Raw genomic sequence first — 22,917 nt, 5'->3', positions numbered from 1 at the left:
TGCTCCAGAAGGACAGCAGAGGAATGGTGCCCCACAGACACATGCCTTGACGAGAGACGAGGGTGGAGATTGTAATGTTACCACAACCTTTGGTCTAAGTCTCCCATATGAAATCCAGTTACCAGATTTCATAAGCATGGTGTTTTAAGTTCAGCTCCTCATTCCGCCTTAGGTCCTGACCTCGTGTTCCACAGAAGACTGCATGAGCTGTAGCGCCCAGACTGAGTCCAGCAGAGATTGTTCTTGCACCTCTTCTTGTTCCTCCATAACCTTTCCTGGGATCTAACCAGCTTCTGGGTTCCTTTTTGCCTCGTTGTCTATCCCTCAGTCTGAAACAAGTTAAATCCTCACTAATTCCTACAGAAACCTAGAAATCAACCTAGATATTTCGGATAATCATGATAAATTTTGATCCTAGGTAGAAAGAGAGTATGGAAGAGTCTGAAATTGTCTGTTTTGACTCAGAGACTTTAAGGATGACCAAGCCCTCCTCTGTTAAGAACCTCTTCAGCAGCCCCTACTAAGTCCTATGAGAACAATGGCCCTGTCCTCAGCAACAGGTGCAGTGCCGCAGAGAACCCATGTTGACACCTGCCATAGGGACAAAAGCAGAAAAAGATGCTCTCTAATGTGCCATCACGTCTTCCTGGGAATGCTTACAGAACCCAGACTTGGTTAAAATCTAATATGCTTTTGGATTCTACAAGTATAGTATAAGCCCTAGGATCCAACTTATATTCTGAATTTCAGCACAAGCTTCAAATCTATTGAAACATCCATGACCAGACACAAAATTTGGATCAGTTTCTAATTCTCCTTTGACATGTTTGAAGAGACACTTAGCCTTTCCTTGATCATTACCTTTCAGTCATAAATTGAGTCCCACAAAGCAAGAAATTATATAAATGACCTCAAAATACATGAGCTGTCACAGGGAGACAGAGTAAAAAAGACAACAGGAGACAGGAAATAGCCAGAGGTAAGTGCTCTTTGCCAGGTATACTTTGCAGTATTCATCCACACACTGGACTGCTTTGTATTTTCCATATCTCTGAAATGAAATATGCCTAATGGAACAGCTTGTTGAAGGCAGCGATTCCATTTATTTATTTATTATTTTTTTTTTTTATTTTATTTTATTTTATTTTATTTTATTTTATTTTATTTTATTTTATTTTAGTGTTTATTAGTTTCAGGGGTAGATTTTAGTGATTCGTCAGTTGCATATAACACCCAGCGCAGTGCTCATTACATCAAGGGCTCTCCTTAATGCTCATCACTCCATCCCCTCACCCACCTCCCCTCCAGCAACCCTCAGTTTGTTTCCTAGAGTTAAGAGTCTCTTATGGTTTGCCTCCCTTTATCACTCTCTTTTTATCTTATTTTATTTTTCCTTCCCTTTCCCTCTGTTCATCTGTTTTGTTTCTTAAATTACACAAGTGAAATCATATGGTATTCGTCTTTCTCTGATTTATTTTGCTTAGCGTAATACCCTCTAGTTCCATCCATGTCATTGCAAATGGCAAGATCTCATTCCTTTTGGTGGCTGCATAATATTCCATTGAATATATTTACCACCTCTTCTTTATCCATTCATCTGTCGATGGACCTCTGGCTCTTTCCACATTTTGGCTATTGTGGACACTGTTGCTATAAACATTGGGGTGCATGTGCCCCTCCGAATAACTGTTGTTGTATCCTTTGGATAAATACCTAGTAGTGCAATTGCTGGGTCATAGGGTAGTTCTATTTTTCAGTTTTTGAGGAACCTCTATACTGTTTTCCAGAGTGGCTACACCAGCTTGCATTCCCACCAACAGTGTAGGAGGGTTCCCCTTTCTCCGCATCCGCCAACATCTGTCATTTCCTGACTTGTTAATTTTAGCCATTCTGACTGGTGTGAGGTGGTATCTCATCATGGTTTTGATTTCTATTTCCCTGATGCTGAGTGATGTTGAGCATTTTTTCATGTATCTGTGGCCATTTATATGTCTTCTTCAGAGAAGTGTCTGTTCATGTCTTCTGCCCATTTCTTGATTGGATTCTTTGTTCTTTGGGTGTTGAGTGATCTTGGATACCAGCCCTTTATCTGTATGTCATTTGCAAATATCTTCTCCCATCCCGTAGGTTTGAAGGCAGCAATTCTTAAATTTTTGATCTCAGAATCCCTTTACACTCAAAATTTATTGAGAATCCCAAAGAACTTTTGTATGGACAATATCTATTAATATGTACCAGTTTATAAATTATTACTGAAAAATGCTAATTATTTATTAATTTGGCAACATAACATAAAATACGTGCTATAGGTTAATGTAAACAACATATTTTTATGAAACGTAACTATTTTCAAAACCAAAATAATGTGCATGAGGAGGGTGGCATTATTTTACATTTTTACCAATTTCTTTACACCTGGCTATGAGAAGATAGCCAAACTTTCATATTTGCTTCTCTATTAAATCTGCTATGACATCTTATATCATGTTGCCTCTAGAAAACCCCATTGGACACTCGTGAGTGGACAGTGAGATAGGCAAAGAATGTCTGAGAACTCCTCTCGCACCTTGACTCCACTGTCTACACAAGCCCATTTGTGCTCAGCATCCTACATGCCTTGCAGGCAATGAGTCTGACTTCCAGAGCACCAGCTGAACGGGTTTCAGCAGTCACCAGTGTTGCCAGAACAGCTGCAAGTGCTTATCTAGTTTACAAAAGATGTTATGTTAAAGATCATTGCAGCAAATCTACAGTAAAGCTTCACATCCAGAAAGACAACCCCAGGGTGTGATGCTGTTGGTGGTGGTCCAAAAATCCCCGTTCTATGACGGATTGCACACAAAATACAATGAAGAAACTGGAGACAATATGAGACCTCCGATCATGAAAAGCAATTTAAATGGAGAGTTTTAATTCTGCAAACCAATTTTTCATGACGTTACCTAATTGGTTTGTTGTTGTTGTTGTTTTAGTTTTTATTATTTAAGTACAGTTGGCATACAATGTTATATTAGTTTCAGGTGCACAAAATACTGATTTGACAATTGTATGCGTTATGTAAGACCCACAATGATAAGTATAGTTACCATTTGTCACCATACAGTTATTACAATATTATCGACTATATTCTTTATGCTATACTGATGACTACACTTCTGTCTGGTGCACCTCCCCTGGGTTCTAGATCGGGTATATTGCAAACTGCTGCTTTCATATTCATGGCATTTACCTTATTTGCTACATCATGGTACAAACTTGTCTAAATTTAAAGAAAAGGAGAAGGAAAAAACAACGTCATGGTCTGAGTTATTTTAGTTCTGTGAGGATCTGTTTCTTTATATTTCAAATAATGACATTAGAATATAGTTGTATGTTAACATATTAAATTACTCTCAAAATTAACAAAAAAGGAAAAAGAAAAAGAAGAAAGAAAGAAAAAGAAAAGAAAGAAAGAAAGAAAAGAAAGAAAAGAAAGAAAGAAAGAAAAAACACTTTTGGCCTTACAGCTGCCCCCAAAAAGTCCCTGATGATACTTTGAGAACCAGTTACTGGCTTAAGGGATCAAATTTGTCTTAAATTAGAGCTGTAGAGCATATATGGCTTACAGTTGGAAGAAACCATCTTATGTATCAACAGAGAATAGGGGTAAAGCCAATCTCCCCTCTATACCCCTGGGCTAGCCTGTTTCCTCCCCAACAAGCCAACAACCTGGACCCTGATGTATGGACAAAGTGTAGGACAATCTCAAAAGGGAATTGCTGTGTAAGAAGAGGAGAATTTGGTAGTCTGCCTACTGGGGCTTCCCCTTGTACTACCCAAAGGAAAGGTCTTCATCATGGAGGCTTGGGCAGCTCTGGCAAACATAGATAGGACTGGAGGACCCACTCAGTGGCTTAGGAACACAGAAAAATCTAGAAGCTTGCCATATGACACACACGTGAAGAATAAACAAAAAGATATTTAATAAATCAAAACACAAGCAAACAAACCAAACCTTAGGCCTTCACATGTACTCAAGAGATGCTCCTTCACCTGACCCCTCTCCCGACATTCACGCTACCTGGAAGATCCTGTCAAGCAGCCCCGCTCACTTTCTCAAGAAAACCTATCTCCTACAAGAGGAAGCCTCACTCCCTGGACCCTCTCAGAGTGCCCAGCCTTGAGTGGTGTCCTAGTTTCAGCCAGGTGAACACAGATGTTCCCCTCTCCCAGTTAGTTTCCTTTGTCAAGAATTGCCTATTGTCCTCACCACTCGTAGGTATTTGTTTTTGACATTAATCCTTGTACTGTCCCCCCTTACTTACATAGATGAGTAGGGAAGGGCACCCTAAGAATCTGGTTTGGCCTTAAGTGAATAAAAAGTTGTAATTTCAAGGCCCTGGCCCAAGTCTTTATGCTACTAAAGAGTGGCCACCGGAGGATGACGGTCCTGCAGCTTGAAAGGGCAGCAGAACGGATCCCCGCATCTTCTGTATTAAAGAGCCTCCAGGAAACAGGAGGGTGAAGAAAGATCTTCCGCTCCTCTGCAAAACAGTGTAAGTGAAATTTCCACTAACAGCAGACCTGCAGATCAGACAGTATTTAGGAAAAGAAGGCAACTCCTTAAATCGGTTTTACATTTTTTTAGTCTTTGAAAATATTGGTTGTCCTCCGTGTAAGTTTGTGTTCTTGCCAACAGTTGTCCACAGGTACCCACCACATTTTAAGAATGAGAAAAACGATCTTCACTTCACAGCGAATGGGTTTGAGGAGACAGCAAAGGTCACCAGACTCACCATACCAAAGCCAGCCCTGGCTGTTTCTGCCCCACCTGCCTGTGGTGTCCTAGTCTAAATAACTCAGGCTTTGGTGAATATCTGCTGTGGGGTATTTTGTCTAGTGAAGTCCCTGAGGTGGGAGAGGGGTGGTTCCTAAGGCAGCTGAACATCAGTAGTTAGGGGATTAAATTTCCTCCAGGTGGAAGCATGAAAATTGGGAGCAGTAAGAAAATTTCCTTTACTGAGGGTTGGACCCCAGGACAAGGAAATGAAGCAGAAAGTGGAGCAGGCCCTCAAGGGATGCAGCTACATAGGCACGCTGTTATACAGTTGTTTCCTTGAACTCTGAGGATAGTTATGCTGAGTAATCCCTTTAAAATGAGGTTCCCCTACCCTGTAATCGCTGGTGGCCATCCCATCATAGGGGGTGTTTCACATGAACAGTTGGGGGAGACAACAGTATGCAGTGGGGAGCCAGGCCAGAGGCAGGAGGATTGATCCCTTCCTGTTTGATACCGTTTTCCTCTATCATGTCACTTTTTATTATACTCAAGCATCTTGCTTGGTTCCAGAATAAAAAAAGAAGAAAAAATCTCTTCCTACGCTGTAATCCTTACCTTTCTCACCCATAACTGTAGGAACCCGAAGGGCAGAAATTACCTTTTTTAATGTCTATTCGTCATCACCTAGCATCATCTGGCATTCAATCAATATTTAATTGGGGGTGGGGGGCATAAGATATTTTCCTCAAGGAGAAATCATTACATCTATTTGGTCCCAAATAATTAAAGTGACAACAAGAACAAAGAGAGCCAACAAAGACTGTTGTTAATCATACTGTGATTACATAAATGGCACGATTTATTTGTGTCCTTTTACTATGCATGTTATGTTCCCGGGCAATTAAGAAAGAGGAATCTTTCAGGCCAATTAAATATTTAGATGATTAACATTACCTCCTGTTACCAAAGACATGTTTATTCAAACACAGGGACTGAAATAAAACGTGAAAAGGGAAAAAAAAAAAAAAATGGCCTGTGGCTCCTCCTCCAGACACCCCCTCCCAACTGTGATGAATAGGAGGGACTGTTTCCCCCCCCTGCCCCTGGGAGACACTATCCTTGCAGTGTTTTAGGCTGTTTTGAAATGCTTTTCTCTAGAAGAATTTTTTTTTTCCTTGATACCAAAGAGCTGCTGCTGCTCGCGTGGCTGGCGCACCGGGGGCAGAGGACATCGGCGGCACCTGTCGGCTGGTGAAAATGCAGACTGATGATGGCGCGTCTAGGGACGCGCTTTCCCTGGTCTGCACACCGCACACACCTTGAATGACAGCGACTTATTCTCGACAGGCTTTTCCTGCGGGAAGCGCCACGCGCGGTCCTTCGGCTTGCTCTGGAAAATCTGGAGAGGGTCTCGGACGCAGAAGAGGAGCCGGGCGCGGCGAGCCCGGGAGCGACTCCAGAGCCCGGGGACGCCGGCCCTGCCGTGCGCGTCGCCGCGGACCGGCTGTGCAGGCCGCGGGCCCCCAGCCTGAGAGCGGGCGGCGGCGGCGAAGGGGCGATGCGGCCAGGCGTGTGCGGACTCTGAGCTGCCTAGCGCAGCGGAGGCTCCGGCCTGCGCGCTCCCGGCCGGGCAGCTTCACCCGAGCCCGCGCCACCGGGGATCGGCGGCCCAGTCGGCGTCCGGGCGGGGTGGGGGCACCACGTGCAGCACAACAGCTGCCGCCAGATGTGCCGGCGCCCCGCTGCGAGGCCGGCCCCCCGGAGAGGCTCCTGCCCGCGCCGAAGCCCCGCTCGTCCTTGCCGCTGGCAGCCTTCGTGAAGGAAGCCGGCGACCCCCGGCCGCGCAGGGTCGCGGAGAGAGGCGGCGGCGGGAGCACGCCCGGGCTCCCAGAGCGTTGCTCGAATCGAAGCGCCTCGCCGGGAGGTTTGTCCCCGCGCGCTCGCCGTGCCGCGCGGCGCCAGCGGCAGGGGAGAGCGCGCGGCTGAGATGGGCGAGACCATGTCAAAGAGACTGAAGTTCCATCTGGGCGGGGAAGCAGAGATGGAGGAGCGGGCGTTCACCAACCCCTTCCCGGACTACGAGGCCGCTGCCTCCGCGGTGTTCGCCGCCGGGGCGGCCGAGGAGACGGGCTGTACTCGCCCCCCACCCACCACCGACGAGCTTGGCCTCCCTTTTCACAACAACGGAAAGGTGAGTCGGCGGTCGGCGCTGGCCGAGCCTTGGGCCGCGCCAGGTGGGGGGGGGGGGGGGGTTGGCGATGGTAGCGTCCACCCGTCCCGCCCCGCCCCCAAGGCGCGCTGACGTCACCTCTCCGCGCCGGGCGCCGCGCGAGTCCCAACCTGGGAGCGCGAGGGAATCGGGGAAGAACGGCGACTGGGCGCGCTTTCTGTTAGCAAGTTGCCCTGCTTCCGGGAGGAAGGGTTATGGATTTGTTTTGTTGACAGCTTGCCTTTTGATAGGCGCCTCCTGGCCTCTCATGCCTTTGAAATACAGTGATGAAGCCTCTGTTTCTTGGCGCGTGGAAGTGAATGTCAGGGCTGTGGTGGCGGTTGACATGCAGATTTATTTTCTTTTTTTTTTTTTAAAGATTTTATTTATTTATTTGAGAGAGAGAGAATGAGAGAGAGAGCACGAGAGGAAAGAGAGTCAGAGGGAGAAGCAGGCTTCCCGCCGAGCTGGGAGCCCGATGCGGGACTCGATCCAGGGACTCCAGGATCATGACCTGAGCCGAAGGCAGTCGCTCAACCAACTGAGCCACCCAGGCGCCCGCAGATTTATTTTCTATCGGGGGCCCTCGCACGCGCTCCAGCCTCTGGAGCTGCAAGCGTACCCCCTGACAGTCTGTTCCTCGTCTCCCTGAGACCGGTTTTATCGTCAGGCCTGGCCCCTGGTCCCCTGCCCTTGGGATTTACGGCAGAGGAACAACAACAAAAAAGCGTTGTTCATAAACAGTAGTGTCATTTGGATTGGTCTTGTCTGCGTGCCCAGGACTTTGAAACGGGGTATTTGAACAAACGTTCATTTCGTAGGGGAGAAGTGGGAATAAGGGAAGACGTGAACATCAGCGTAACTGTTCACGTTTGGTGAAAGCAGACGTTTACCAGTTAGGTTATTGTTTTTTTCACCGACCTAAGTGTTCCAAGTCCCAGTTCCCCTCCCTGGTTCCCCATGTATTTTGCATTTTTACTGTAAGTCACAAGTAGTGTAAGAGTAAAGAGAGGAGGTTTCTTAAATCTGGAGGGAAAAAATACTAAGGAACCAGCAACGTTTCAAAGAAAAAGTTGTAAGAAAAAATGATAATCCTCATCAGTTCATTCAGTCCCGTGTTGTTAATTCTTGTTCTGCTCGAGTCCAGTTTTTTCATTGGTTCTGGAAATTCTTATCTAATTCGGTTTTATGATCTTAAAGTTAGGTGAAATCTGTATTCTAGACTACTTGCCAGAGTTTTTACCTGTTTTTACCATTGTGTATCTCTCTGAAGATGAAGCACATTTGCAAAAGCATAAGAGTAAAACAATGACTGTAAATGACAAAAGACTTAAAAAATGGCCATAGTTAAAGATGTGATGAGAGTTCATTTGATAAGGAAATGTAGTTATTTCTGTGGTGTGAAACAGTTTAAGATAATTGGTCATATTGGAACATATATCCATACACATACACCTGTTGAGGAGGAAGATCTTCCTTTGCCCTGTGGTCCTTCTAGCTGGACTTAGAATCAAACCCACGTAAGAGATTAACAGGAGAAAATAAAATTTAACAGGTGTACTTGCAGGGAATCCATACAGACAGGAGATTCCAAAGATAATGAGGCAACAGGAAGCTTTTAAGAGCTAAGGAGAGGTGTGTGTGTGGGGGGGGGCTGAGGACACAAAGGGGGAGAAAGACCATTAGCAAGGAAGTGAAAGGGGATGTTTGGAAAAACAAAGTTGCCATATTATGCAGATGAGTTCCTTAGGTAAAGGGGAGTCTTTTTTACTAGCTTTCTTCCCGTTACAGGCTCTCCTTTACAATGTAAATTTAGGCAGTTGTGGGGGAGGCAGAGAGCTTTTCCTGCATCTGCTGGGTTTTGATTACTTTAAAAAAAAAGATTTAATTTTAGAGCATGGGTGGGGTGTGGCGACAGAGGGATAAGGAGACGCAGATTCCCTGCTGAGCAGGAAGCCCAATGCGGGGCTAGATCTTTCAGAAATCATCAAAGACGTAAAAATCTGAACACTGTTGGGGCGCCTGGGTGGCTCAGTCATTAAGCGTCTGTCTTCGGCTCAGGTCATGATCCCAGGGTCCTGGGATCGAGCCCCACATCAGGCTCCCTGCTCAGTGGGAAGCCTGCTTCTCCCTCCTGCTCCCCCTGCTTGTGTTCCCTCTCTCGCTGTCTTTTTCTCTGTTAAATAAGTAAATAAAATCTTAAAAAAAAAAATTTGAACACTATCAACTACTTATTTAAGAAGCTGCTAAATTTCTCTGGAGAAAGGCTACTGGTGATTAAGAATACTTGTTTCTATAGCTCTTAGCAGCCTTGGGACTTAATATTTTTAAATTTTTTTATTATTTGTTAATATGATAAGGCAAACTATGGTACTTATATTTATTTGCATTTCATTAAGTGCTAAGTAATTTAACATTTTTCATATGTTTGTCATTTCATATTTTTCTTTTTGTAAGGTACCTTGATAATTTTAGGTCTATTTCTATATTGTGGTCTTTTTTTACTTATAATGTTTTATATTGCAGATGTTTCCCCCTTGTCATTAATTTTTAAGCCATCTTTCTTACATTCTTTAACTTACGGAAGTTAACATGTTTGTGTAGTCAAATCTATCTTTTTTTTTTTAATTTTTATTTCCTTTGGTTTCTACAACTTATTTTTTGTAATCCTACCAATGCCTATAGTCCATATAGGGCATTACCTCATTTAAAAACTTACCTTATAAAATCAAGGTAGACACCAATGAAGCATCGAAAAGGGCCAGGTAATATAATCTCTACCTCTTACGTTCTGAGGTTATTTAAGTATTTATTATAATATTGCTCTATTCTTACACAATATAAATTTCTGTATTCTTTTGGTTCTCAGATCATTCATAATTTCACAAGGCGAATCCAGACCAAAATCAAAGATCTTCTACAGCAAATGGAGGAGGGGCTGAAGACAGCTGACCCACATGATTGCTCTGCTTATACTGGTTGGACAGGTGAGAATGTGGGATACAAGTAATTGGTATGTTCTATTTTGGATTTATAATTATAAGACTTGAATTAAAATTTTTCTTTTGAAAATAGTAAAGTTTTGGAGTGGGGGTGGGGTGGGAGGGATGGGGTGACTGGGTGATAGACACTGGGGAGGGTATGTGCTCTGGTAAGCGCTGTGAATTGTGCAAGACTGTTGAATCTCAGATCTGTACCTCTGAAACAAATAATGCAATATATGTTAAAAAAAAAAAAAGAAGAAGAAGAAGAAGGTATCGGGAGGGGAAGAATGAAGCGGGGGAAATCGGAGGGGTAGACGAACCAGGAGAGACGATGGACTCTGAAAAACAAACTGAGGGTTCTAGAGGGGAGGGGGGTGGGAGGATGGGTTAGCCTGGTGGTGGGTATTGAGGAGGGCACATTCTGCATGGAGCACTGGGTGTTATGCACAAACAATGAATCATGGAACACTACATCTAAAACTAATGATGTAATGTATGGGGATTAACATAAGAATAAAAAAAAAGAAAATAGTAAAGTTTTATACCCTTTAAGTGATATCTTGAACTTCTTCAGTGATGAGTGCTTTGGAGTTTTATTTCTAAGAAATATTTTCTGCTTGAAGTTTGATATGTAGTATGTCATATTTTTATAGCATTATGTATTTGACCTAATATATGGGTATCTATGAAAATGCATAATAAGAGAAAACTTGCCTTAGGGTCAGTTTTTTGTTTGCCTTTATTACTTTGATCTTTGGGACAAGTTGTAGTATGTGATTTCTCCATTATGCATAAACTGTTTAACCTATTGCTTGTACTCATTTGACTCATTTGTACACATAAAGATTTTGTTTTTGAATTTAGTGATAATAATTGAATAAGCAACCTGTAATACACATTACATCAAAAAACTTAATTTCAAAATTATCTTGTCTTAACTATTCTTTACATTCTTACTATTTTACCATATAGCCCAAACATTGTAATAATAATTTAGGGAGTATAAAAGAAATAAAAGACCTTCTTCTGAGAGTTTAGACTGTATTATGGTTACTGCTAATAACAATTTATGTATCAATGTACAGCCCTTGTTAAGTTTTTATAGTGTAGTCAATGAACAGCATAGACATAAGTATTCATGTTAGAATTACTGAGAACTGATACCTGCTTTTGCAGTGCACAACCAAACATAATGGCCCTGATCTTTTTTTGTGTTCATTTTTATATTTATTTCTGTGATGCTTTATTTGTATTTGCCTATTATGAATACAACATTTACATAATGACATTAAAATTAAATTTTTCAAAACTATTAAACTCAGAAAGACATGGAGCTAGTTCAACTTACTGAGCCAAAGAAATTTACCTTAAATGTAAATTTAGATAATTTTAGCTAACTTGAAATAAAATGCAAGAAGGATTTTTAAGAAATATTTATTTTAGAGAGAGAGTGCCTGCGAGTGGGGGGAGGGGCGGGGGGAGAGAGAGAGAGAATCTCAAGCAGACTCCCTGCTGAGTGCAGAGCCTGATACAAGGCTCAATCTCACAACCCTGAGATCATGACCTGAGCTGAAACCAAGAGTCAGATGCTCAGCTGACTGAGCCACCCAGGAGACCCAAGATAATTTTAGCTAACTTGAAGTAAAAAGCAAAGAAGGATATTTTTACTTCTATTTATTTATTTATTTTAAGATTTTATTTATTTGAGAGAGAGAAAACGAGCATGAGGTGGGGGGAGGGGCAGAGGGAGGAGGAGAAGCAGACAGCCCACTGAGCAGGGATCCCAGTACAGGACTGGAACCTAATGCAGGACTCAATCCCAGACCCAGAGATCATGACCTGAGCTGAAGGCAGATGCTCAACCTGACTGAACCACCCAGGCACCCCAAGAAGGATATTTTTAAAGGAAAAATAACATAGTTATTATTAGCACAGATTTCCCCTAAAAAGTCTTTTACTTAAAACATTTCTTGTTGAAATGGGGGTTTGAAGTCCATGATTATTAGGTTCTAAATAAGCTATGCATCAGAAACAGAGGGCTTTATAATAACATATTATCAGCCTCCATCCCAGAATGATTACATGAGGATCTCTGGCAGAGGAGTCCAAGAATCACTATTTCTTAAAAATCCCCATTTGTTGTCATCTTTTGGAATCAGTGATTGAGCCATCATGGAGGTATTTGGTGTGAATGGTTAAAAATAATATTTAGGGCCATTCAGAACAGACAGGCCCAGATTGAAGTGGTACCTTCTGCCTCTGCCCTGATTATCAAAGCCCTCAAGGAACCACCAAGAGACAGAAAGAAGCAGAAAAACATTAAGCACAGTGGAAATATCACTTTTGATGAGATTGTCAATATTGCCCAACAGATGCGACACCGATCTTTAGCCAGAGAACTCTCTGGAACCATTAAAGAAATCCTGGGGACTGCCCAGTCTGTGGGCTGCAATGTTGACGGCCGCCACCCTCATGACATCATAGATGACATCAACAGTGGTGCGGTGGAATGCCCAGCTAGTTAACTACAAAGGAAAATGTTTCAATAAAGGATCATTTGACAACCAAAAAAATAATAATAATAATATTTAGGGCTTTGGGATTCAGGTAGCACTATGGAATCTACTTAAACCCATACCTCCTATCTTTTCTCCTAAAACTGTACAATATAAGAAGAATGAATGAAGCACCCACAACTTATTATTTTTTTTAGCAAAATTGTGAGATAGAGAATACACCGAATAATAATGTATGAAAAACACATAGAATCCAGAATAACTGTAGAAAGTGACACTGGTGTCCAGGTGAGGAAGCCAAATGACCCATTGGTGGCAAAATGTATTCTGCACTTCCCCCTCTCCCAAATCAATAAATAATTATTCTCAGAAGGATGACACACACCCTCTGGGGGAATTTTTGAGGGCATATCTGAACACAAAGTGGGCAAGGAAGAGAGGCAGAGAAAAATGGTATGGAGAACATACAGGGAACAGAGGTTATAGAATTTTTTTAAACAGCATTATTCTAAAAAAGGAGATTATTTTATGAGGCAGGAACTTCATCCCTGGTGGCACTGGCTAGTAGTGTAGTCAAAAAGGAAACGTCAGTGGGTCAGTGGTAGGAACTCTTGTGAAACAAATAAGGATATGAGAATCAAAGGAAATCTGGTCACCACGAGTCACCATATACAAATAAACTGTCACTTAGTAAGAAGAGGATGCCCTTGAGATTAAAAAAACAGGGAAAGCTATCCTAACATTTTCCCTCTTTTAGAGAGTCCTCCTGAAAAATTCACCTAATTCAAACTTAAGAAAAAATTCAATTGTATATGTAATATTAGAAACAAAGGAATATCAAATTTTGTCAGTGGAAGAAGAAAAAACACCAGGAAAATGCCATTACAATGTGGAGAAGAATTGCAGCATTTTCAACATTAATTTTGGAACTTAATTAAGCAATTATATCACAAAGCAGAAATAAAAGGAACCCGGAAAAGAGACCGCAAGACGCTAAGATGATGTGAAATAAGAACTGAAAGAACTAAGAAAAGAAATTGAAGGACAAGAAAAAATCACTTCAGAAATAAAGTCCAAATGACAAGGGGCTGAAGAAGGAACGGACACTACAGAAAGCACAGCAATACCATAAAAATGAAAAAACATAAAATGAAGAGAGAACTCTAGTTTCTGGTCTGGGAAATGAGTTTAGAAGTTGTCACTGCAGAGTAAAGAGCTGAACAAACTGAAAGATAAACAATTCTTAGATCCATTAGCGAAGTGAGGTCATAGGGCAAATGTCTACACCAAAAATAGGAGAGATAGATAGGGAGATACAGAAAATCACAATTTACTGGAGCAGAGAGCCACACGAAGGAACATCCATGGGAACGAGTGTGGGGATAAGAAATTTAAACTTTTTTTAAATAGAGAGAGACACAGAGAAAGAGGGAACACAAGCAGGGGGAGTGGGAGAGGGAGAAGCAGGCTCCCCGAGGAGCAGGGAGTCCAATGCGGGGCTCGATCCCGGGACCCTGGGATCATGACCTGAGCCGAAGGCAGACGCTTAACGACTGAGCCACCCAGGCGCCCTGAAATTTAAACTTTAATTAATTGCTGGAGGCTGAGTGTGAATAGTTATGAGAGTTAAATGCCTCTAAATGGACCCAGTTATAAGGACCCTTCTTCACTTTTTCAAGCGTTCTCACTGAGATTGGAGAAAAATCCCTTTGTGCTTCTGGAAGGGCTAGGAAAGAGGAACCATTTTGAAATATGTGAGAGCATTGTTTTTCTTCACCAGATGGGCCCTCAGGAGAAACTATTTTACCAGAACCTAACCTACTGGAGTTTTATTGAAGCCAGACTTCCCTGGGGGAAGGGAAGTACCCAACTCCAGCCCCCTATAACTGTCCTGTCCAACCTACAGGAAAGAAAACACCGAGAAGCACTAGTAAAGGTCATAGCCCAGGGGCACACCAAAAGACTGAGACCTAATCATAGGACCATCGAGTGCTTCTACTCCCCTTTTCCTTACCACCACATTACTAAAGGACCGGTTACTGCAGTTTCTTTTACCCTGTACATTATGTTGACCTTGCAATAAAAATTCACAAGGACTACTAAAAGGCAAAAAAGTAAAGTAGAATTAAAACAGTTTGAAGTGACTTAAGTAAACGTCAGACCCAGAATCAGATACGGCAGGAATGTTGACATTATCAAAGCAGGAATTTTCAAATACTGTGATTAATAATGCTGAGCATTTTAGTGGAAAAGGAACCATGTAAGAATACATTAATAATGTAAGTAGAGAGATGGAAATCCTTTTTTTATTGTTTTTATTTAAATTCCAGTTAGTTAACACACAGTATAATATTAGTTTTGGGGCTCCTAGGTGGCTCAGTTGGTTAAGCGACTGCCTTTGGCTCAGGTCATGATCCTGGAGTCCCGGGATCGAGTCCCGCATCGGGCTCCCTGCTCGGCAGGGAGCCTGCTTCTGCCTCTGACCCTCCTCCCTCTCTGTCTCTCTGTCTCTCATTCTCTCTCTCAAATAAATAAATAAAATCTTTAAAAAAATATATATTAGTTTTGATATATAATATAGTGATCCAACATTTGCATACAACACCCAGTGCTCATCACAACCAGTGCCCTCCTTAATCCCCATCACCTATGTAACCCAACACCCCCACCGACCTCCCTACTGATAACATCACTTTGTTCCCTGTAGTTAAAAGTCTGTTTCTTTGTTTGCTTTGTTTTTTTGTTTTTGCTAAATTGCACATATGTGTGAAATCATATTGTCTTTCTCTGACTTATTTTGCTTAACATAATACCCTCTAGCTCCATCCATGTCAGTGCAAGTGACAAGATCTCATTCCTTCTTATGGCTGAGTAACATTCCTTTGTATATATGTATACCACATCTTCTTTATTCATCAGTTGATGGACACTTGGGGTGTGTCCATATTTTGGCTATTATACATAATACTGCTGTAAACTTTGAGGTGCATGTATCCCTTTGAATTAGTATTTCTGTATCTTGTGGGTAAATACCTCGTAGTGCAATTGCTGGGTCGTAGGGTAGCTCTATTTTTTAACTTCTTAAGAAACCTACATACTGTTCTCCCGATTGGCTGTGCCAGTTTGCATTCCCACCAATAGTGCAAGAGGGTTGCCCTTTCTCCTCATCCTCACCAGCATCTGTTGTCTCTTGTGTTACTGATTTTATCCGTTCTGACAGGTGTGAAGTGGTATCTCATTATAGTTTTGATTTGCATTTGCCTGATGATGAGTGATGTTGAACATCTTTTCATGTGTTTGTTGGCCATCTGGATGTCTTCTTTGGAGAAATGTCTGTTCATGTTTCTGCTGGGACCTCTATTCTCCCCATCATCGTTATCAAAAATCTGCCCATGTTTTAATTGGATTGTTTGTCTTTTTGGTGTTGAGTTTTATAAATTCCTTATATATTTTGGATATAGCCCTTTATCACATATGTCATTTGAAAGTATCTTCTTCCATTCCATAGGTTGCATTTTAGTTTTGTTGATTGTTTCCTTTGCTGTGCAGAAGCTTTTTATTTTGATGTAGTCCCAGTAGTTAATTTTTGCTTTTGTCCTTGCTTCAGGAGACATACCTAGAAAGAAGTTGCTATGGCTGATGTCACACAACTTTCTGCCTATATTCTCTTCTAGGATTCTTACGGTTTCAGCTCTCACAAAAATAGCTTGAAATCTGGAATAAGTGATACCTCCAGTTTTGTTTTTCTTTATCAGAATTGCTTTGGCTCTTTGGGGTCTTTTCTGGTTCCATACACATTTTAATATTGCTTATTCTAGCTCTGTGAAAAATGCTGGTGCTATGTAGATTGCTTTGGGTAGCATAGACATTTTAACAATGTTTGTTCTTCCAGTCCCTGAGCATGGAAAGCTTTCCATTTCTTTGTATCCTTTTCAATTTATTTCATAAGTGATCTATAGTTTTCAGAATACAAATGTTTTATCACTTTACTTAGGTTTATTCCTAGGTATCTTATTGGGGGGGCAATTACACATGGGATCGATTCCCTGATTTCTTTTTCTGCTGCTTTGATATTGGTGTATAGAAATGCAATAGATTTGTGCACATTGATTTTATATTCTGCAATATTGATGAATGCACGTATTAGTTCTAGAGATTTTTTGGTGGAGTCTTTCAGATTTTCTTTTTCTTTTTTTTTTAAGACTTTATTTGAGAGAGAGAGAGAGAGAGCAAGTCTGTGCACAGAGTGAGAGGGAGAAGCAGACTCTCCGCTGAGCAGGGAGCCCGGCATGGGGCTCGATCCCAGGACTCCAGGATCATGACCTGAGCTGAAGGCAGACACTTAACCAACTGAGCCACCCAGGTTCCCCATCTTTTGGATTTTCTACATAGATGTTTCTCTATGTCATCTGCAAAGAGTGAAAGTTAGACTTTTTCCTTGCAATTTGGATGCTTTTTATTTTTATTTTCTGATTGCTGAGGCTTAGATTGCCAGTCCTATGTTAAATAGTAATGGGGACAGAGGAAATCCCTCTCTTATTCCTGACAGTAGGGGAAAAGCTCTCAGTTTTTCCCCATTGAGGATAATATTAGCTGTGGGTCTTTCATATATGGCCTTTATGATGGTGGGGTATGTTCCATCTATCCCTACTTTGTTGAGGGTTTTTATCCAGAATGGATGCTGCATTTTGTCAAATGCTTCTTCTGCATCTATTGACAGGATCACATGGTTCTCATCCTTTTATTAATGAGGTGTATCGTGTTGACTGATTTGCAAATATTGAACCACCTCTGCAGCCCAGGAATAGATCCCACTTGATCTTGGTGAATAATTCTTTTAATGTACTGTTGGATTTGATTTGCTAGTATCTTGTTCAGAATTTCTGTATCCATGTTCATCAGGAATACTGGTCTGTAATTCTTTTTAGTGTCTTTGTCTGGTTTTGGGATCAAGGTAGTGCTGGCTTCATAGAATGAATGGAACTTTTCTTTCCATTTCTGTTTTTAGGAACAGTTTGAGTATTCACATTTAAATGTTTGGTAGAATTCCCCTGGGAATCTGTCTGGCCCAAGACTTTTGTGTGTTGGGAGATTTTTGATGACTGATTCAGTTTCTTTGCTGGTTATTGGTCTGTTCAAATTTTCTATTTCTTCCTGTTTTAGATTTGCTGGTTTGTAGGTTTCTAGGACTTTGTCCATTTCTTCCAGGTTGCCTAGTTTGTTGGCATATGATTTTTCATAGTATTCTCTTATAGTTGTTTGTATTTCTGTGTTGTTAGTTATGATCTCTCTGCTTTCATTCATGATTTTATGTATTTGAGTCCTTTCTCTTTTCTTTCTGAAGGGGTTTATCAATTTTATTAATTCTCTCGAGGAACCAGCTCTTAGTTTTGTTAAATTGTTCTACTGATTTTGTTGTTGTTGTTGTTTCTGTATCATTTATTTCTGCACTCATGTTTATTATTTTCCTTCTTCTGCTGGCTTTAGGCTTTATTTGCTATTCCTTTTCTAGTTCCTTTAAGTGTAAGGTTTTTTTGTGTATATTTGAGACTTTTCTTGCTTCTTGAGGTATGCCTGTATTGCAATATACTTCTCTTAGTCTTTGCTGCGTCCCAAAGGTTTTTGAATGTTGTCTTTTCATTTTCATTTGCTTCCATGTATATTTTTTTATTCTTTCTTTAATCTCCTGGTTAAGCCATTCATTTTTTACTAGGATGTTCTTTAACCTCCATGTATTTGTGGTCTTTCCAATTTTTTTCTTGTGATTGACTTCCAGTTTCATAGCATTGTGGTCTGAAAATATGCATGATATGATCTCAATCTTTTTGTACTTGTTGAGGGTTGATTTGTGACCCTGTATATGATCTATTCTGGAGAATGTTCCATGTAAACTCAAAGAATGTGTATTCTGCTGCTTTAGGATGAAATGTTCTGAAAATATCTATTAAGTTCATCTGATCCAGCGTGTTATTCAAAGCCATTGTTTCTTTGTTGATTTTCTGCTTAGATGAGGTATCCATTGCTGTAAGTGGGGTGTTAAAAGTCTCCTTCTTCTAGTGTATTGTTATCAATGAGTTTCTTTATGTTTATTGTTAATTGTTTTACATATTTGGGTGTTCCAAGTTGGGGGCATAAATATTTGTAATTGTTATATCTTCTTGATGGATATAGATCCCTTCATTATGATATAGTGCCCTTCATCTCTTGTTACAGTTTTTATTTTAAAGTCGATTTTGTCTGATATAAGTGTGGCTACTCCTAGCTTTCTTTTGATGCCCATTAGCACGATACATGGTTCTTCATCTCTCACTTTCCATCTGCAGGTGTCTTTAGGTCTAAAATGAGTCTCTTGTAGGCAGCTTATAGATAGATCTTGTTTTTTTTTAATCCATTCCCACACCCTATGTCTTTTGATTGGAGCATTTATTAGTCCATTTACATTCAGAGTGATTATTGAAAGATGAATTTAGTGCCATTTTTTAACCTATGGAGTTGGTGTTTCTGGTGATGTTCTCTGATCCTTTCTAGTCTTTGTTGCTTTTGGTCTCCCCCGCCCCCGCACTCTCAAAAGATTCCCCTGTAATATTTCTTTCAGGGCTGGTTTAGTCGTCACGAACTCCTTTAGTTTTTGTTTTTCTGGGAAAGTCTTTGTCTCTCCTATTCTGAATGACAGTCTTGCTGGATAAAGAATTCTTGGGTGCAGGTTTTTTCCTTCAGCACGTTGTATATTTCCTTCCAATGCTTTCTGGCCTGCCAGGTTTCAGTGGACAGATCTGCTGTGAACCTGATGTGTCTTCCCTTTTAGGTTAAGAACTTTTTTCCCCTTGCTGCTTTCAGGATTCTTTCCTTGTTTGTGTATTTTGTGATTTTCACTATGATATGCCTTGGCGATGGTCAGCTTCTGTTGAATTTCATGGGTGTTTTCTGTGCTTCCTGGATTTTGCTGTTCTGTGTCCTTCCCCAGATTAGGGAAGTTTCAGCTATCATTTGTTTGAATAAACCATCTGCCCTTTTTTCTCTCTTTTCATCTTCTGGGACTCCTATGATACGAATATTATTATATTTTTGTAAATTGCTGAGTTCCCTAAGTCTGTCTTTGTGGTCCATTACCTTTCTTTCCCTTTTTTTTTTTTTTTTCACATTCATTGTTTTTCATAGTTTTATCTTCAGTATCACTAATTTGCTCCTCTGCTTCATCCATCCTTGTTTTTATGACCTCCATTTGGGATTGTGTCTTGGTTATAGCATTTTTAATTTTGGCCTGACTAGATTTTAGTTTTTTTTAATCTATGCAGTAAGTGATTGTCTGGTGTCTTCTATGCTTTTTTTCAAGCCCAGCTAGTCTCCTAATAATCATTGTTTTAAATTCTAGTTCAGACACATTATATCTGTATTGATTAAATCTCTGTCCATGAGTTGTACTTCCTTTCTTTTGGGGTGAATTTCTCCATCTCATCATTTTGGTCTAGAAAAGAAGAAAGAAAGGGAAAAAAACCATAAAAGATAAAGAAAAATAGAACAGAAACAAAGCAACTAGATCCTGGGTGTTTTGGTCTGCTTGTTAAAAAGATCTAGATCCCAACATAAAATAAATAAAATAATATAATATAAAAGTAAAAAATAAAAAATATATGCATAAAGTATATCCATATAAGTAAATTTAAAATTAATATTAAAAACGAAGGAATCAAAAAATAAGAAAATAATTCGAAAATAATAATAAAATAAGTAATAAAAGTAAAAAGGCAGTTCGATCCTATTTACCCCTAGAGCTCAAGCTCTGCGGCACTCTATGATCAGGAAGCTTAGTGCTGGCAAGTAGTTCGTGCTGGTCTTCTGGAGGAGATCTCAGGCTGACTTGTTTCAGTGGAAATGCACCTCCAGGGCACAGGGGTGCAGGGCTTGGTGTAAACAGCTCCGGCCTCCACTAGGTGGTGCTGTTTTCCTCCCTGAAGGCTTTCAGCACTGATGGGTAGGATGAATATGGCAGTATCCCACTATCTAGCCTGGGAGGTGAAAATTCATGCCCACACTTTTCAGTGAGCCCTCGCAGAAGAACAGTCAATCACTCTTGTGTCCCCTGTTTTCATCAGAACCCTACGTTTACCTTGCCTGTGTCTGAGGTTTTTTATCTCAGGTGCAAAACTGAGTTTCAAAACTCCAAATTTTATCGACTTCTCTAGCGTGGATCCATACTGTTCCTCCAGGGGAGGGTCTCACCATGCCTTTGCCATTTGCTGGGCCGTGCCAGGAAAGTGGTCACACAACCACCCAGCCTTTCTAAATTTATGTCCAAACAGAGCAGAAAGCCGGCACCAACACTCGCTGTTCTCAGCTGGCTTCCATACTCCAGTGCCTGGGAACAGTGCAGCACTTAGGCGCCACCCATTCTTGCAAACCAAGGGATCCTCGGACAACGGTGTCACACCTGGGATTCTGCCCCACTTCACACCTGAGCACCTTAATGTTCCCCACTGTAGCAGACCTCTAAAAGTTCAGATTTTGCTTATAATACTTTGTGGTAACTTCTGTAAGTAGGCTTCCTCCCTGCAACTGTATCCATAGCTGTATCTCTCCCAATTCAACTCTCTGCACCTCCTAACTTCCAAAAGAGGTCACTTTTCTACTTGTAGACTTGCGGTTTTTGTTCTCTCAGACTTCTGACTGATTTCTTGGGTTTTCAGAATGATTTGATAAATATCTAGCTGTGTTTGTGGGACGACACAAGCTTAGGGTCCCCCTAATCCTTTGCCACCTTAACTCCTACCCTATAGTGTCCTTCTTTGTCTCTTATTACAGTCTTTGGTTTAAAATCTAGTTTGTCTGATATAAATATTGCTAACTCTGGCTTTCTTTTGTCATCTGTTTGCATTATAAATATTTCTCCGTCCCTTCACTTTCTTTTTTTTTTTCTTTTTTTCTTTTTTAAAGATTTTATTTATTTGACAGAGAGAGACACAGCGAGAGAGGGAACACAAGCAGGGGGAGTGGGAGAGGGAGAAGCAGGCTCCCCGCAGAGCAGGGAGCCCGATGCGGGACTCGATCCCAGGACTCTGGGATCATGACCTGAGCTGAAGGCAGTCGCTCAACCAACTGAGCCACCCAGGCGCCCCCGTCCCTTCACTTTCAATGTACGTGTGACTTTAGGTCTAAAGTGAGTCTTTTCAATTATCATATGGTTTCACTTATATGTGGAATATAAGAATTAGTGCAGAGGATCATAGGGGAAGGGAGGGAAAACTGAATGGGAAGAAATCAGAGAGGGAGACAAACCATGAGAGACTCTGGACTCCAGGAAACAAACTGAGGGTTATGGAAAGGGAGGTTGGGGGGGGGATGGGGTAACTGGGTGATGGGCATTAAGGAGGGCACATGATGTGATGAGCACTAGGCGTTATACACAGGTAATGAATCATTGAACACTACATCAACAACTAATGATGGCTACTTGAATTTAAATGAAATAAAGTTAGTCTTTTGTAGGCAGCATATGATGAGTCTTTTTTTTTTTTTAATGCATTCTGTTACTCTTTGTCTGTGGATTGGAGCATTTAGTCCATTTACAAATATTCAGAGTAATTATTGATAGATAATGTATTTAGTGCCATTTTATTACTTGTTTTGTTATTCTGTCTAGAGATTTTTTTTCTGATCTTTTCTTGTCTTTTTCAATTTTGGTCTCTCCTTTCCACTCAAAGAGTCCCCTTTAATGTTTCTTGCAGGGCTGGTTTAGTGGTTTTAGTTTTTGTTTGTCTGGAAAACTCTTTATCTCTCCTCCTAGTCTGAATGATAGCTTTGCTGGATAGAGTATTCCTGGCTGCATACTTTTCCCATTCAGCATGTTGAATATATCATTCCACTCTGATCTGGCTTGCCATGTTTCTGTTGAAAAAAAATCTCCTGCTAGCCTTATGGGGTTTCCCTTGTAAGTTAAAGACTTTTTTTGTCTTGCTGCTTTTAAGATTTTTTTTGTTTATCAATATGTTTTGCAAATATAATTACAGTATGTCTTGGTATTGACCTTCTTTTGTTGATTTTGCTCAGGGTTCTCTGTGCCTCCTGTATCTGGCTTTCTGTTTTCTACCCCAATTTAGGGACGTTTTCAGCTATTATTTCTTCAAATAAATTTTCTTCCCCCTTTTCTCTCTCTTCTTCTTCTGGGACTCCTATAATAAAGATATTACTACATTTGATGGAGTTACTGAGTTCCCTAAATCTATTCTCATGTTGCATAATTCTCCTTTTTCTCTTTCTTTCAGCTTCATTTCTTTCCATACATTGTCTTCTGGGTCATTAGTTTGTTCCTCTACTTCTTCCAGCCTGATGTTTATTTCTCAATTGTGTTTCTGATCTCTTTTATTGCACTCTTCATCTCTGATTGATTCTTTTTTAACTTTTATCTCTATGGTAAGGATCTCACTGATGTCTTCTGTGCTTTGCCCCAAGCCC

The 22,917-nt window shown here is 40.9% G+C and overlaps 1 protein-coding gene and 1 pseudogene across 1 annotated transcript in view; both read left to right on the top strand.

Annotated features, from left to right (window-relative positions):
* Window positions 1–2,626: 2,626 nt before the first annotated feature.
* On the top strand, window positions 2,627–2,913 carry LOC135362149 (CDGSH iron-sulfur domain-containing protein 1-like; annotated as a pseudogene).
* A 2,940-nt stretch (window positions 2,914–5,853) lies between these two features.
* Window positions 5,854–22,917, top strand: part of LANCL2 (LanC like glutathione S-transferase 2) — a 50,293-nt gene continuing 33,229 nt past the window's right edge. The window contains exons 1-2 of the mRNA XM_064575456.1: window positions 5,854–6,950; window positions 9,838–9,955. Coding sequence (XP_064431526.1) covers window positions 6,747–6,950; window positions 9,838–9,955 — 322 coding nt within the window. The 5' untranslated portion in view covers window positions 5,854–6,746. The remainder of the gene's footprint in view (window positions 6,951–9,837; window positions 9,956–22,917) is intronic.

The sequence above is a fragment of the Mirounga angustirostris genome, unplaced genomic scaffold (genome assembly GCF_029215605.1).
Source record: "Mirounga angustirostris isolate CCGP_5_RB_7025 unplaced genomic scaffold, mMirAng1.0.hap1 SCAF_12, whole genome shotgun sequence".
NCBI lineage: Eukaryota > Metazoa > Chordata > Mammalia > Carnivora > Phocidae > Mirounga > Mirounga angustirostris.
The sequence above is the reverse complement of the archived record's forward strand: the minus strand, read 5'-3'. Positions and strand labels throughout refer to the sequence as shown.